This window comes from Erithacus rubecula, assembly GCF_903797595.1.
Source record: "Erithacus rubecula genome assembly, chromosome: 9".
Lineage (NCBI taxonomy): Eukaryota > Metazoa > Chordata > Aves > Passeriformes > Muscicapidae > Erithacus > Erithacus rubecula.
In genome coordinates, this window is record NC_136660.1 from 4,418,377 (window position 1) to 4,434,723 (window position 16,347).

Sequence of the window (16,347 nt, forward strand, 5' to 3'; positions counted from 1 at the left end):
AGGGGATGTGGGTGAGCAGCCATGGTTGCATACAGTATTTAATTTTCTGTGGGCATTATTTTCTGTGGTGACTGGCAGGTACTTTTAATAATACAATCTTAAATTAATTAGGAAGCTTTGCACATGGCTACAGCTTGTATTTCCTGGATAATGGAATTTTGAAGAAGTGCTTCAGATAATTTCACTCACATCAACAAAACTCAGATTTGCACACTGAGATCTGGAAAGAATAAATACTGTCTCACCTCCTCTAGTGTTTTACCTTGTATCGCGTGCTGAACTTGTTCAGTTGGGGATGCAACATGAGCATTAAACACTTATTCCTTCTGAATGTCAGTTGCCAGTGGGAAAACACTCCTTTGTTACTTTTGGAGCTCATTAATTTTGGGCTCCTTTTAAATGAGTGATAGACGTTTTTCAGTCTGCTTCTGATAATCCTGTTCATAATAATGCTTTGGAGAATAAAGGAGCAAATGAATGGGATAAAAATGAAGAGAGGGGGTAATGTTTGGTGTATTTAATTCATCTGTGTGTGATTCATTGTTTTCAGAAGTCATGACATGGATATGGTTTCACTGACTACAGCTTGCTCTTGGCACTGTCAGTAGATGAGATTTTGGAGTCTCAAGTTTAGTTGAATTTTGTTAGTGACCTCTGAAAGAGGATGTTGCTATAATGGATGACAGACATGTTAACCTTGATAAATATAGTGTCTGCTTCCTTTGGCTTCTGCAAAGTTTTATCAGAGATTTATAAGCTTTGAGACAATTGTTTTAATAGAGATTCTCTGCATTTTCCTTTGTTTCCTCTCAAGAAAGTACTTTTTAAGGCCTATTCACATCTTCATACATCTTCTGGAGCTCTGCTAAATGGGTCAGCAGGAAAGTGTGTGGGTGGTGGGCTGTATGCATCATCCAGAAATCCACTGGCCCAGTAACTGAAGAACTGCCATGATTTCCTGTTGGTCTGATACAGCAAAGCTTTGTTAGAGGCTATTTATGTCCACAGTTTTATTCTAAAATAGTGTAATAACCCTCAAAGTAAGTGTATTGAAAAACTCTCACTGAGAGATTTCATGTGCATGCAGCATTTCAAAAGATTGTCTCCTAATTCAATGTTCTGGGGAATAGCTGACCCCTATGCAAAGGGTGTAAGGAACATTGTTCTACCCTGAATGCTTCTGGCACTAAGTGTCAGCCTCGAATTCATGTCCTGGTTCTGAGATGTAATCAGTTTTAGGACAAAACAGTGATGCTGTTCATGTGATAAAATGTTGCTGTAGAAATCTGAATTGAAGTCTAGCGTTATCCTCAGGATGATGAGTTTTTGCATATATGTCAAGGTGTGATGGCTTACAGTTTTCAAACAGTTGCATGGGCATAACTGAAATGTTTGGTATTTACTGCCACTGCTGACTGACTATATATAGTCAGAAACACAACAGTTGTTGTCTGCCTTGTTTCTATCTATTGCAGTGTCAGTGTTCCTTGTGTTTAGCTGTTATCATGCTCAAGTGTGTTCCCTGATAAACTTGTCATCACACAGAGCAGTGAATTGAAAGCAAGTTACTTGCTGGAGTTACATGCTGAGCTTGAGTTACTCTTTAAAAGGAAATTCTAACAAATACTTTGATATTTTAGATAGCCGTATTTAATGTCTTCTGCTGTGCAACAGGGGAGGTGAGAGTTGGATGGCAGGGAAAGCACTACCATTCGCTGGAAAGAAATGCAGCTTACTTGAAAGGGCATTCATTAAAGGAAGGGTATAGGGATCTTTTGTATTATCCTGTGTTCTTATTTGTCCCTCCCCTCATCTTAAAAGTAAATTTAACTTTCTCATCCTGCATGAAGATGTACATGTGTGTATTCTGCATCTAAGGAACTTTTGTTCTGGAGGGCAGAACTTAAATGGCTTAAAATAATCTGTGCTCTACCCTCCTTTCATCAAACCAAGAACAGATCCTCTGCAGAATAGCTTTTGACATCAGCATCACTGGATCAGGTGCCCCCTGAGTGGGAAAGGGAGAATGAAGAGGTGGGTGTAAGGCATGATGGGGATGTGTGGTGGCTCTGATTACATGTTAGGAAGAACTGGATGAGATGTGGAAGTGGAACTTCCTGATATGCAGTGGTGAAATAGTTGCAATGCAACAGAATCCAGCGGTATCTGAGTGGAATAAGAGACTCTGTGGCAGGAGAGAAATGTACTGTAACAGCTCCAGAAAGCTATTGTGAGAATCTGAGTTATCACAGTGTTGAATATTTGGAACATGCAGTTGGTATTGATCTGCTGTGCCCTGACACTGATAGTGTCACTTCAGCTGGCTGGCTGAAGCAGAATCCTTTTATTTGCTGAAGCAGATGGAGCTGATATTTGTAGGAACAGGTGATCACACTGGTGACTTGTATTGTTTAATCTTGTGTTTTTAGAAAGGGTATGTTGTTCTGTGCTATGATGTGACCTTGACTCCCAACCTTCTCTGGTACTTACTCTGCTTCCTGTGTTAGTTCATGCCTGCAGAATTGAGGCTGCACGTGCTAGTGTAAGAGCTGATAAGTGCTCTGTTATTGGTGACACCCCATGCGGAATACTGCACTAATACTGTATCCAGCTCTGGGGCCCTCAACATAAGGAGGTCATGGACCTTGGAGCCAGTCCAGAGGAGGCTGCAAAGATGATCAGGGGGATTGAGCACCTCTCCTGTTAAAGACAGGTTGAGAGAGCTGGGCTTGTTCAGCCTGCAGAGAAGGCTCTGGGGAGATACCTGCAGAGCCTCTCAGAACCCAAGGGGAACCTACAAGAGATATGGAGAGGGACTTTGTACAAGTGGGAAAGGCTTCAAACTGACTGAGAGTGTTTTGGATGAGATACTGGAAAGAAATTCTTCACTATGAAAATGTTGAGGCATAGGCACAGGGTGCCAGAGGAGCTGTGGCTGCCCCATCCCTGGAAGTGTCCAAGGTCAGGTTGGATGGGGTTTGGAGCCACCTGGGATGGTGGAGAGTGTCCCTGCCCATGGCAGGGGGATTGGAACTACATGATCTTTGAGGTCCCTTCCAACTCAAAGCAATTTAGGATTCTCTATTATAAACCATTATGGGTTTTTTCTTGTTTGTATTTCTGCTCTCTCAAATTTGAGACTGAAATGTTGGAAATTCTTTCTTTGGTATGTCTATCCCCCTCTTAGTAAATGCGCTCCTATTGTCAGTTGTGTTTCTCTGGAGTTCTGAGGCCATCAGCCTCTAATAGTGCAGTTCAGCAGTGGGTGACAGGACTTTCTTGGCAACAGTACCTCCTTGTGGGAGGACACAAGAATGGCATGAAATTCACTGCATTCCATGTGCATTTCACATTGCTGCAGTTGAAATTAAAAAATGACAGGAGAAAGCCTGTAAAGTTGTAAATGCAAATAGAAAAGTGTGATGCTTGGATGTGATTTCAAAAGGAGGAAGAAAATCAAAGAAATAAAAGAAGAAAGCACAATTTTGTTGATGTTTCCTAAACCAGTGCAGAACACTTGGGTGCTGTCAGTGCGATGCTGAGCACTGTCTCTAAGGGGCGCTCACTGCCTGCACTTGGTGGTGCTGCAGCTCTGTACAGACAGCCTGGCACGGGCTGTCAGCTGATTGCCAACAGGCTCACAGTTCACTTGTTTGTAAAGGAATTTCCATGGATATTTTTGGTGCTGGATAAAGTTTTTACATTTTCCTGAGCAGATTTTTGTAGGCACCTGTAACAGTCATTTGACACAGCAGTAGCTGATCAGCTGATGGTAGAGCAACATTTACTTTGGGAGTCATCTATCTGGGTGTGTTGAACAGAGTCTTGGGAATATCTGCCTGACAGTAATTGTGTAGTTATGATAGATCCTGGCTTTGGTTCTTTGAATTGCTTTTTGTTTGATTGTCTAAAAGAATTGAAATACTATGAATACTGCTGTCTGTCTGAATTCCTATTTGTGCCACTAAAAGGACATTTTTTGTGTTTCATTGTTAGTGACAAAACGTAATTATGGAAGAATAACCACTTGATGGGAATTAAAATAAAAATAGATTAAATTGCATCAGACTGTCATGCTGTCTACTGCAATTTAAAAAAGTTTTAATATCATGTTGTTGTTGGAGCTGTCATTTTCTGCTGTTTGTACTTGTAGCTCCTATCTGTCTAGCCTGCATCTCATGGCTCTATTTTAGGGATATGATTTTATGTGTTCATCTGGCCATCTCTGCTGGTGTCACACTCATTTCTAAGGGCTTGGTTATATTCAGACTCTTCTGACTTGTGTTTGCTCACAGAATTGCAGAATTGAATTGCAGAATTGTTGATGGGTGGAAGGCACCTCTGAGGGTCATCTAGGCCCATGCCCAGGTCAGGCAGGGCCAGCAGTCTGCCCAGGACCATGTCTAGTCAGGCTTTTAACACCTCCCAGGATGGAGACTCCACAGCCTTCCTTGTTGGCCTGTGCCACTGCTGAGGCACTCTGGCAGTGAAAAAACATTTTCTGATGCTGACATGAAACCTCCTGTGTGTCACTTTGGGCCCATTGCTTCCCCCCCCGTTGCTGGGCACAGTCTGGCTCCATCACCTTTTCACCTGAGGTGTTTATGGTATTTGTCACTGTTGTCTGCATTTCATTTGCCAAACTTCACATTGGAGAGCAGTATATTGTTGTCTACTGGCAGTCACTAGCTCTGTGGCACAGATTTCACTTTATGACAGTCAGATGTTTGAATGTATGAGGTTTTCATTCCATTAACTTACATTTGTAATGAGAAGAGCAGTATTTGATTGCCTCCTGTGACCAGGAGTTATTTGATAGCAAGGACACCAAAGTACATAGTAATATAACAAGTAGTGACTAGCAGGGTTTAACAAAGCCCCTGGCTTTGTAGTGTACAGTTAAGAGCAGTGAAGGCCAAGGGAATTATTTCAGAACTGAGTAATGCTGTGGAACAAAAAGGGAACATCGTGAAGGATGTGGAACATTGACCTGCACGATCTGTAATAACTGACCTTCTTTTCAAGGCATTAGAGCAAGAGAGAGACACCAAATTTATTGGCAATACTTGTAACTTGCCAAATAACTGCCAGAACTTCAATGGCTTCCTTTCCTGTGTGTGTTGTGCTGCAGCCTGAGGGAATGTGTGTTCCTTTTGCAGGTCAGGCCCTGCAGGTGTCAGCAGAGGCGTTCACCAGCGATCCCTGCTCCCTGCCCCGGAGGCAGGCTGTTGTCCCGGCAGCTCGCTCCCTGCTGGCCGCTGTCACCAGGCTCCTCATCCTGGCCGACATGGAGGATGTGGCCTTCCTGCTGCAGCACCTGACTGTGGTGAGTAACACTGCTCCCCCCAGCTGCTCTGACCGCAGCTGGGTCTGCTCAGGGCTCCTCCGCGTGGAAAACTCCTCCTGCACTTGAGCCTTGCACATAACACCCGGGCAAGTGTAGAGTCTGGGTCAGATTTGGAAATGGACCAAAAAAACTCATCTACTTGCAGCTCAGTATACTTGATCTATTTTTGGTTCCTCTTTTTGTCCACCAATACTTTCAGTAATTTATAACAGACTGATAAAAGCACAAATTTTTGTTGACTTGCTAATATTTCAGGGCAGAGGTGAATAATCAGTGCCACCTCTCATAATGCCTCATGCCACAAGAGAGCACAGTGACTTAGGAGACCATGTTGAAGCACATCCTATTTGGTGAGGATGAGAGAACGAAAATGTGGCTCCAAATCAGAGTAGGAAAAGTATTTAGTAATAAAGCAATGTTGTGTTTCAATACTGGGCTTGAAAGGTCTGCCACTGACCACTGCTAGAGACGTACCACAGGCTAAATTAACACTAACCTGCAGGAGCCTCTGTGTTCTTCTATATTTTTATATTTGTCAGAATGACATGTCTTTTGTACTGTTTGTGGAAAATTTTCTTAAATTATTATGTTTTTCATGGTAATCTATTACATTTTTAATATTTAATTTCATAATCCTAGATGCTCTCTTTTGAGATGTATTAAGTATGTTTTACATGAGAGAACTAAGATTAAGTGGTGTTCCTTACTAGAGTTTCAGTGTTTCTAAACAGCTATCTAATTCCCTTCATGTTTTCCATCTGAAAATGAAAACAAAATATAACTGAAAATGATGAAAGAATGTAGAGTATCATTCAGGAAAACCTTCAGCAATGCAAAGAGTGCCATTAACTTGTCATCTTCTTCCATACTTCCTCCTTAACAGGAGGGAGAACTGAATTTGTAAATGAACCCTTAGAATAAATGAGTGTGGTATAACACTCTCAGTAATGCCTGTGCAAAAAGACTCACCCTAGCTCTTAGAGGAGACGGTTACATTTTGCATATTTGTTTAGTCTCTGCTCTGGCTGTTGAACTTGCCAACAGTGGTATTAGCTGTAATGGTGTCTTTTTATGTTGACATCTAATTAAGAAATTGACTTAATGTAACTTCAACATATGCTATTGAACATCCCTCAATTTCTAACAACTTTTGGTCACAGCTAACTGAGCCAGACTTAAATACAGTTAAATATTGTAATGAATTGTGATCTGGCTCTATTCTAAGTGTATAACTAAAATCACTATACTTTAAAACTCTCTTAGGAATTCAATTTTTCTTCAACATGGACTTGCTTCCACAAAAAGACATTGTATTCACACAAGTGTCAAGGTAGACCTTGTCTTTGCTGTATCAGCTGTAATATTTTTGGGTTTTACAAGTTCATATGCCTTGAAAATCAACTCCTTAAAAGTCATTAACTGCTTTTCTTTGCACTTGTTCTAAAACTGTAATACTTCTTCCATATTATCCTCTTCTTCAGGCTTGGGTGTTACTGCTGTTATAATTTAAGAGATGGGAAATGTCATTGCTCTTTATTTCCATGTCTCTGAGAGCCATCATATTCATGGGGTAGAATGAAGACATTAGAAAGGACTAAGCCAAAATTAATTTGAAAATTAAAAAAAAAAAAAAAAGTAGTGGTAGGATAAAAGACATAAAAATTCTAATCAAGGATCCTTTCTTTCTTTGCATGTATAAAATGAAAGAATTCAGTTCAGCATCATCAAAGAACTCTGTACAGTATTAGTGAGATCTTGCTCAATAGGGAAGTATTTAATTGGGAATTACCTATTTAAGTATCTAATATTTTTCAAACATATTTATCAAAGAGTGCTGAAAGTTTTTGGTCTTGGTCACTAAAATTAGTTAATTCCCACACTGACATTTAAAACCATACCTTTTTATAATGACAGAATACACTCTGGATCATTAAACTTTAATTTCCTCAGTAACCTGGGAATAAAAATAGAAAGAAAACAAAGACAATGTGACTGGCTGTCATAGAAAGCCTCATCTACTGTCACATCTGCCTGATGATGTATATCTAGGAGAAAAAGATGAACCTCAGCTATCTCTTCCAGTTTATTTAGACTCTAACAATAATGTTTTCTGTACATTTTGCTTAGACTTAAGAGTGTTTTTGAATTCTGTGGAATAAAGTCTTCATATTAAATACTGTGTAATACTGAAAATACTGGATATTTTTTGTCACAAAAATACTGAAATGTGACATTTCAAAACCAGAAGTATCAGGTAAGTGAGTTTGAAAGGATTTAATAATCCTGACAGGGATTTCAAACCAAATGTTCAAAACTTTAATCTTTGTGAACTGGATATTAGCTTTTTTTTTTTTAGAAGTTTTGCTGATGAAGAGAGTTTTGATTGTTTAATGAATTCTAGCAGATTTTCACCGAGCAAAGTGTGAATAAATGTGTGTGTAAATAATGCATACTAGATGCCAGTATAAACTCTCAGTGACTGATCACATTCTGGCACAGAATACTTCTGGCCACTTGTGGAATTCACAGTCCTATTAGACTGAGAGGGTGCAGTGCAAACAGGAAGATCCTTTTAGAGTTGACTGAAAAAATGAAGTACATCACACCAAAAAGAAAGGTTTTCCTTCTTTCAACAATTTTTTTTTTTTTTTTAACAGGTAAGAGTTTAAATAAATAGCTATCTGTGTCTGAGTTTCCATGCTTAAATGAAGTCTCTAAAGAAACAACTGAGTTGTGAGAAATGTGGTCAGACAAAGGGATGTCTTGTGTATTGCACTCTCTGATTCAGAGCTGTGTTAGAGCTCATCCATTATGGTTAGTAATGCTCGATATTATTTTATTAAGTGAATTAACAGACTAATGGAATTGCTTGAATTCATTGATCAGAAGAGAACAGCAGGAAAGTAACAAGTTTGGAGAATCTTATTCAAAGAGCATTGGCAGTCTGTCTTTCTCTAATCGGTTTCAGATCATGCTGAGCCAACATGTTTTATCTGCCTTTTCCCCCTTCATGTCATGCCTGTAGATTTACTGTCTAAGTCTTCTTATTTTTCATGAATGCCTCAGACAGCATGGTCTTTACAAAATGCTTGCTTAGACTTATTTAAAACTCCTGCCAGGGGAAAAAAAGAGAGAATGGCTAGAGATAAGAAACAACTTGTGAAGTTGGGCCCTGTGAGCATAGTGCTGTCTGTTCCTTCCTTTCCTGCAGAGTATTCATCAGCATTAAAAATGTTGTGAGCAGGAACTCCTTACGGTTACATGGAATCAAAGAGGAAGGTCATCTTGGGCTGCCTTGTGCTTCAGGTTTAGGGGCTTGCTTCAACTCCCAGAGCTGTGTTTAATGGATCAAGATCCCTGTGTGGGGGCCTTCCTACCCTCCAGCAGATCACTTTGGACTTGTGTGAGTCTTAGATGGTGTAGCTGGTGACTAAACATTTCATTTTGGATTGGGGGAATGCATTCTGCTCCCCATCCTGTGATCAGCTTCAGGGGGCTGGGTACCTGGGAAACAAGTGGTCCTGCTCCTGAAGGCTGAGACAGAGAAGTACCTCAGACTTTTCCTCTTTGTCACCATGTTTCCCCCTGCATCCAATAAAGGATGGAGATTGTCCTTAGCCCTCCACTTGTTCCTAATGTGTTTATAGAAACTTTGTTTTTTTGCAGCAGTAGCCCAGAATAAGTTCTAACTGCTTGCCACCTTCCTTTGTTGGGTGTGGGTCACTCTCATGGCAGGGGGAACTTCTGGAGCGTGAGTATTAAGAAAGTAACAGGAGTCTTTGAGAGTAAATGGTTCATACTCCTATTTATTTTCTCCTCAAACTGAGATTCTTGCTACCAATCAGAGGTCTGTGTGTGGTACATGGGATGCAGCTGTTTGGAATCAGGGCTACAGTGTTTATCATTACAGTCTGCAAATTCTGTGGCACTCTGGGATGTCCGGTAAGTAACAGAGGACAAACAGCTTCCAAAGAATTGCTTTTAGGAGTTGGCTTTTTCAAAGTGAGTGTTCTTTTGAGTGCAGCAGGAATCTGGATGTCCATTTCTTTTCTTGAGATAGGAGTCTCTGGACTGCTCCTTTGTAACTTATTTTTACAAGTAATTGTCAAGCTGTGAGATGATAAATTCCTACTGGAATGTTAAGTTGTAAACTCAAAGCTTGGAGAGATCTGTAACATAGACATGACTTGTAGCAGAGGTTAATACAATGCTTGACGTCATCAGAAGTCCAGTTGAGTGTGAGAAATCCATATTGTGTCTGGTGATGAAGTTGGAAGGTGGGTATTAGATAAGCAGAGTCCTGTTTAAATAATTGTTTGGACTGTGCAGATACCTGCCTGCTCCAGTCAGTGACCAGGGCTCCACTGCAGTTTGAACCTGTCAGGGAAAGAGCATTGCTAAGGGCTTCCCTTTGGAGAATCTGGTCCTGTGTTTGGCCTCTACAGCAGCACACACCACTGAAGTGCTGTACTTAAAGGAGAACAATATGGAAGTGATGTTCTGAAATTTCCTTCTCTACAGTGCTAAGATGGGAAGGTAAATTCTAGGCTGTGAAAATCATCTTGGGAAATTATCTTCCCCTGGCACATTATTTATTGGTAGTGTAGCAACGAAGGTGGTGTAATGTAGAATGGCTTGTCTGATCAACAGTTCAAGCATGCAGAGATCATACAGATCTAGAGAAATTCATTTTATAACTCATTTGTGCTTTGAGAGGCAGAAATGAGGAAATGCATGCAAAACAAACAGTATCTGCTTTATCATCAAAGTGTATGTCTTCAGACCTTCTTAAAATGACAACAAAATCATCTGATATTTTCTGAATGGGAAAAGCTGTTGAGTTGCTCTCTATAAACCTCTCCAAAGGAGGCACATTTCCCATTCCATTACAGCAAAATATGAGAAGAGCTGCTTTTTCCTCATAAGTATGTGTGTTCAGTAACTGGAATTTAAGAGAGGTCATGAATGGGTTTTTATCCAACCATATCTCTGGGTAATTTAAATAGTACACTTAGTATAATTTAGTCTTTTAAAGGACCAGTTCCTTACAAAAAGCAAGAAGCTATTTTTTTCAATGGACAGCTTCCTTATGTCAAAATGGAAGTAAAATTTGCTTCCAACCCTTAATTCAACTCCTATTAATCCATATGAAAATAAAGAGAAATACTTTACCAATGGAAAAAAATAGTTCAGTGCTACTGTACTGCCCTATGCAGTGGAACATGATAATATTGATACTCTGAAATACAAATACTCTTTGGCTTGTGCAGCTCTAGATGAACAAAAAAGAGCCATTTCTCCTAATGAATGAATAACAGAGTGGCTTTCTGTAGCACTGGCCCTAAATCTGAACCAGCTGTGTAGAAGGAAACTATTATGTAAAGGCAGTGCAGCAGGCCCTTTGATTACATCATCTTCATAGAGCTGGACTCCCAGGTGAGTCCATTAAAGGTGTGTGGCCTGTGCAGTAGCATCATGCACAAATGGCAGGAGCAGGTTCTGCTGCCCCTGTTCCTGTTTATATGGAGATTGTAAGGTGGTTACCAGGAATAGGCTTTGTACTCTGTGATTAGTGATGTTGCTTCCCACATTTCTGAATTATAAGCAATGAAGCACTTTGCACTGCATGTTTATAATCTCATAAATTTGTGTCCTGGCCTCCTATTTAGCTGGTAAGCCATTAATTTTCATGGCTTGTGTTGAAGATGAAAAGTATTAAATTTTGGCTTAAGCAGTATCAAAATTTTAATATGATTTCCTTTTGAAATGTGCAGCCACTCTGTCTCAGACTCTTTTCTTTGATCTCATTGCCTCTTTTTGTTAGGTATGACAGCAGAGCAGAAGTTCCAAGGCTCCTGAAAGTAGGTAGAAGGATAGTGGAGTAAATCCTCGAAAATGCTATGTCAGGAGCTCATAAAGACAGCAGAGGATTCTCAGCTGTTAATCTGCTTTGCTGCAGGAGGAACTTGAGTCAGAACTAACCTCTCATCTTTGACATTGCAGTGTTTAAGATGTGAGACCACAGGACTTCCAGTCCTGATGTTTACAGTCATACTTACTAATTAGATAAACCATGGTCAGTATCTAAGAGGAGGCTGTAACACTTCACATTAATCATGAACATTCATACTTCCGAGGAGGCTGTGTTGTAACACTTCTGGCCCATCCATATTTGTGATCCTCATCACTTTCAGGGTTCTGATGGTATTTGTTGCTTTGTGATACCTGAAATGGGACAGGGAGATGCTTCACTTAGCTGGAGCATGCACTGTGTGTTGGTTTCCAGTCAGATGAGCACGGAGCCTTCATTCAGCTGTGTCCTGATGGTGCCTGCTCAGGACATTGGGGCTGCTGTGTTACACACCCTGCGTTTTAGGGCCAGGGTGCTGGGCTCTGATTCTGCATTTGGTGGGCTTGGGGTTTCCTGTCAAAGGAATGCTGTGGTACTAGTGACTATAAAGTCATGCCCTTCTCTTGAAGGTACAAAGTTATCTATGCACTATCTGTGCTATGAAGTTATCTGTGGCAACTTAACAAACAGAAGCAGCTCTGATGAAGTCATAGAGGAATGATTTTATCACAGAGGAAAAATCCATCCAGGTAGTTACCTAGTAGTGCCACTGAGACTAAAACTAGTAAATGAATGCTACTTCTCAGCTTCCAGAAACTGTTCAAAGAACTTTGAAAATGTGACAGGCTGAAATCTGCTGTGAGTATCTTATGATTATTTATATTTGGCTATTGGTAAGAGAAAAACAAGTCAGGAATTCTGATATTTGTTTTCACTTCTAGACAGGAGAGATGAGAGTGGTTTTTCTTACTGCTCACCCCAAAATGCTGGTTCACACTGATAAAAGTATGATGCAGAAAGATCCAGATGTAATTTTAAGTTTAACACATGTGCTGATAAGCTTTGTACATTCAAGACACTGTTTTCTGATTTCCTGCTGATGACAGTGGAAAGTGCATATCTTTGTTTTCTTAAAATGGCTTGGTTTGTTTTTTACTTACTTTTGAGTTGAATTTTTAAAAAGTGTTTCTCTCTTGCATCTAAAGACAGATGTGGATGTTCTGGCAGTTACCCATCAATTTTATTGAAGCATGTTGCCCTTATGCATTTGGTTTGTATTTGCTCATGCTCTCATGCTGCTTCATATATCTCTTTCCAGAGAGCCAAATGCATTATTGATGTTTAGGTTGCTGCAGGACATGAGGAACTGAGTGAAATTGCTAGCAGAGCTTCTGCTAATGAAGAACTGAAGCTGTGGGGTTAAGTACATCCTTAAAAGGATGATGATGATCCTACAACTCTATTGTAGTCAAACATTTTGATCATTATCTAAAAAAAAAAATTAAATAAAAAGCCTCAAGAAAAGACTGTACCTTATGCTTATTTAGTGAGTTCAGGAATCATTGGAGACCTTATCCCTGCATTATTCAATCCCACAACAGGGTGCAAGAGCTTTGGGCTTAGTTCTGGAGAAATATGTCATGGTTTGAAGCAGAAGGTGCATGATGAACTTGCCAGAGACATTATGAGCAGTTTCTTACACACTTGAAAACAACCAAGGACTATGGAGTGCTTTTGGTCACTTTAAACTGAACTCAGGTCTTGTTTGCAAATGTTGCAATTAAGTTGCTTCCAGCTAAGGGGTTATTAGCCAGGAGTGGGTATTGATGAAAGCAAACAGTGCAAATGCAAAGCTTTCAGATCAGCTCTGGAGCAGAGATAAAATCTGAAAACAACAAATCATACAAAAATTAGAAGATAATGAAGTCAAACAGAGAAGAATAGAGCATATTGCAGTTTTGTTCTGGCATGTGTGTTTTGTCAGCTGTGTCAGTACAGAATTCAGGAACATATACTTTGAGTGAGAAAGTTTTATTTTATTTTTTGTTCACAAACACTTTAAATGCAACTAGAAAGTCTCCAGTTAACCTGTAGTAGTGCTGAATGAGGTAGGAGTAAGACAAATTACAGATAGATAAAATCCCTGTCTTTACTTGCCTTTTGATTATGAGAGCAGCGAGACTGAAATAAAGGCTGCAGAGTGGCAAACAAGACGTGCTAACTTGCCTGAAGATTCCTGAAGTTGTAGTAAATTGTCAGTGGAAATCCACTGCAGCTGCCTATTATCCCAAGGAGAAGTGCCTGGGGGCTGTTCAGTGTCAGGTGCAGCTTGGGCTTGAGCTCAGTCACATGCTCAGGAATGAGGGCATCTGCAGCATTCCAGGTCCTGGATCAGCATTGGCTGTCAGTCATGTTCTCAGCTTCTTGAAGAGGGACACAAGATGAGTGGAGGTTTGCCTTTGGTTTTTTTTTTTTCCTTTTCTCCTTTTTTCCTTCTACTCCTGTAGTTCATGATTCCAATTCAGTGGCTATAGTTTAAGCAAAGGTAAAGAGGAATGTGGGCTGTAGGTACTACAGAAGCGCATGGTTTCCCAGAAGTGACTGGAAAGCAGTCCATTGCCTCATTCCCTGGGCACTGGTTCCACAGGTGAGCTTCACTTACAGGCCCTGAAACTGCAGTAGGCTAAGTGAATATTTTGGAAGGATTTACAAGCATGCAGTTCTTGATTATATCGGTGTAAATACATGTTTATAGATTTGCTTCTGATGGTAATCACAGTGATAACAAAATATGACTGAGCTACCTGCACTTTGCAGCAGCCACATGCTCATGAAGGGAAGAAGAGTTTTTACAGCTGGGCAAACAGCAAGTCAGAGAAGGCTCATGATTTCCTGAAGGTAGCAATTGGAAACTGGACTTCCAATTCACCTTTGACACAATTCTTAACCTTTCTGTTACAGTTCCTGCAGCTGGGCTGGCCTTGTGCATCTCTGAAAAAATACCACTCTTATTTTTAATAATAGTGTATGCATGAAAGAAGTTTTAAATTGAAAAGTAAGGTCTACAATGAAGTATAATTGGAGTTGTCATAGTTTTCATGCAGAATGTGAGCACATTGCCCAAGGTGATTATCTGGTCTTAAATTACTCTTAAGTAAATTAACTTGATAAGAAGCACCCTGTGATTTTTAAATTCTACTGTTATGCTTGATAGAATGAGTTCATGGCCTGTGTAAAGTTGCATACACTTTTCTTAGTTGAAAAGAAAGGATTTAAATCTATGTGAATATATTATTTCCTGGAACTTGGCATAGAAAAAGAACTCACCTTTAGAAATTGATTTCTTATGTTTTGTCTGACCCATGAAATTAGAGGACTTCATTTAACTGAGGAGAGCGTATGTACAGTGCTTTGAATTCTGTGCTTGGTTTCAAAACAAAACTGTAGGAATATGTGGAAGGTAGAGGTGACAAAGATCAATAGTCTTAGCATTTAGTAGAAAATAATAGTAATACAGAGTGAGACACAGCAACTGTATGAATTATAATTTTTTGTTGGTTTGATTTAGTTTGGTTTTTTTCCCCCCCTCACAGTTTCAAAGAACATTTGAATCCTTAAGAAACGTATCCAGTAAATCTGATCTACAGAAAACCTACCAAAAGTTTCAAAAAGATCTGGAAAATCTTGATTACTTGGCATACAAACGTCAGCAGGTAAGACCATGGTAAGAATACATGGTAAGAATACAGAATGCTGGGCATCACCAGGGTGGGTGGTGAAACTGCTGTGTTGGATGGAGTTACTGTGCTGTCAGTTGGGTTTTGTGCTCTGTGCAGTGCCAGGTAAAGCAGCAGGAGGGGGGCCAGGTCTAGTGCATGTGATGATGACTGCCTGGGTTTTGGTTTCTCAGCAGAAAGGAGCATGAGCAAAATAGGTGAGTGAGACTTAGCAGACATTAAAAGTTGCATTAGTATGTAATTTTCTAAAAGGAAGTGTATTGAAGTACTATTTGCAATCTTTTACTTGAAAAATTAGCATAAGTTAATGGAATCCAATACTTCCTGTGCATGCATAGCACTAGTTTTTTCTCCTTCAGAAATGAATTTGAGGTTAGTATGCATCAAACTTTGAAGTGCACACGCTCTTTGGCTTGTGTTTGCAAGAACAAGGTCAAGTTGAATTGTTAACATGTGTTTAATGTTGGATATTCTGTCATTATACATAGCTTATGTGAAAAATATCAGCTCTCATTATGGGTACTCTCTAATTTTTTTCTCTTCATGATAAAATAAGACTTTATCTCTTGCAGAACATGATGGTAAAAGCTGTAACATTTCTATATGGGGGTCGTTGTGGTTTGTATTTTCCTGAATTCCATCACTTGGTGGCAGTGTTGTCAAACAGTTCATGTGCTTGGAGCAGATCACTTGCAGCTATTTACATCAGATAATTGATTAGATTACCTGTGTCTTAGTTAATTTGCATTGTTTATCTGAGCAGCAGTTATGTGGTTATGGTGAGGAGTTTTTAGCTGTTGTTGATACAGAGGTTTACATTTCAGTAGAGCAATGGAGAAACTGCAGTGAGGGATTTGAAATTGCGTGTATGTATTTAATGTAGAAGATGCTTCGAATTTTGTCCTACTTTAAAATGAATCTTTTTGTGAAAAGATTGACAATTGGTTTGATTGCTGTACAAAAATCACTGAACTGGTTTGGGACTGAAGCTGTTGTCAGTTTGGGACATGTTTGTGAAGTGTGCATGTTCAATTGATAACAATTTATATGCACTTGTGTTAGGTTAAGGGTATATTTGTAATCCCTCTGGTAAAATGCTGAGTAACTGCATCTGTTTGGAGACAAATCTTTGTATATGATCTGAGTTTGAATCCATTGGTGGTAAAGTAAGTGGTTTATATGCTGAAAGCAGTGAATGTTGGTTTTGAAAGAAATACCGTTATTTGCTTCTGCACCTTTTCTTCAGACATGAGCTGTGAAGTGCAATATAGTGCAATGTACTTCTTCAGTGGGAAAGTTTGCAGGACAGATGAGAAATCAAAACTGTGCTTTTTAAAGGATTTTCAAAATGTCCCGCATCAACTCTGATTAATAGATATTGACCAAACTTCCATGAGTGGTAGCAGTATACA

At 39.7% G+C, this 16,347-nt stretch overlaps 1 protein-coding gene across 5 annotated transcripts in view; it reads left to right on the forward strand.

Moving 5' to 3' along the window:
• CTNNA3 (catenin alpha 3) overlaps positions 1–16,347 on the forward strand; it is a 374,030-nt gene that overhangs the window by 14,195 nt on the left and 343,488 nt on the right. For 4 of the 5 annotated variants that reach the window (XR_013775088.1, XM_079312299.1, XM_079312296.1 and 1 more), the window contains exons 4-5: positions 5,160–5,326; positions 14,792–14,911. Coding sequence is in view for 4 of the 5 variants with exons in the window: in XM_079312299.1 (XP_079168425.1) it covers positions 5,160–5,326; positions 14,792–14,911 (287 nt within the window). In the remaining variant the exon portion in view is untranslated. The remainder of the gene's footprint in view (positions 1–5,159; positions 5,327–14,791; positions 14,912–16,347) is intronic. The other variant, XM_079312298.1, reaches the window with a different exon arrangement.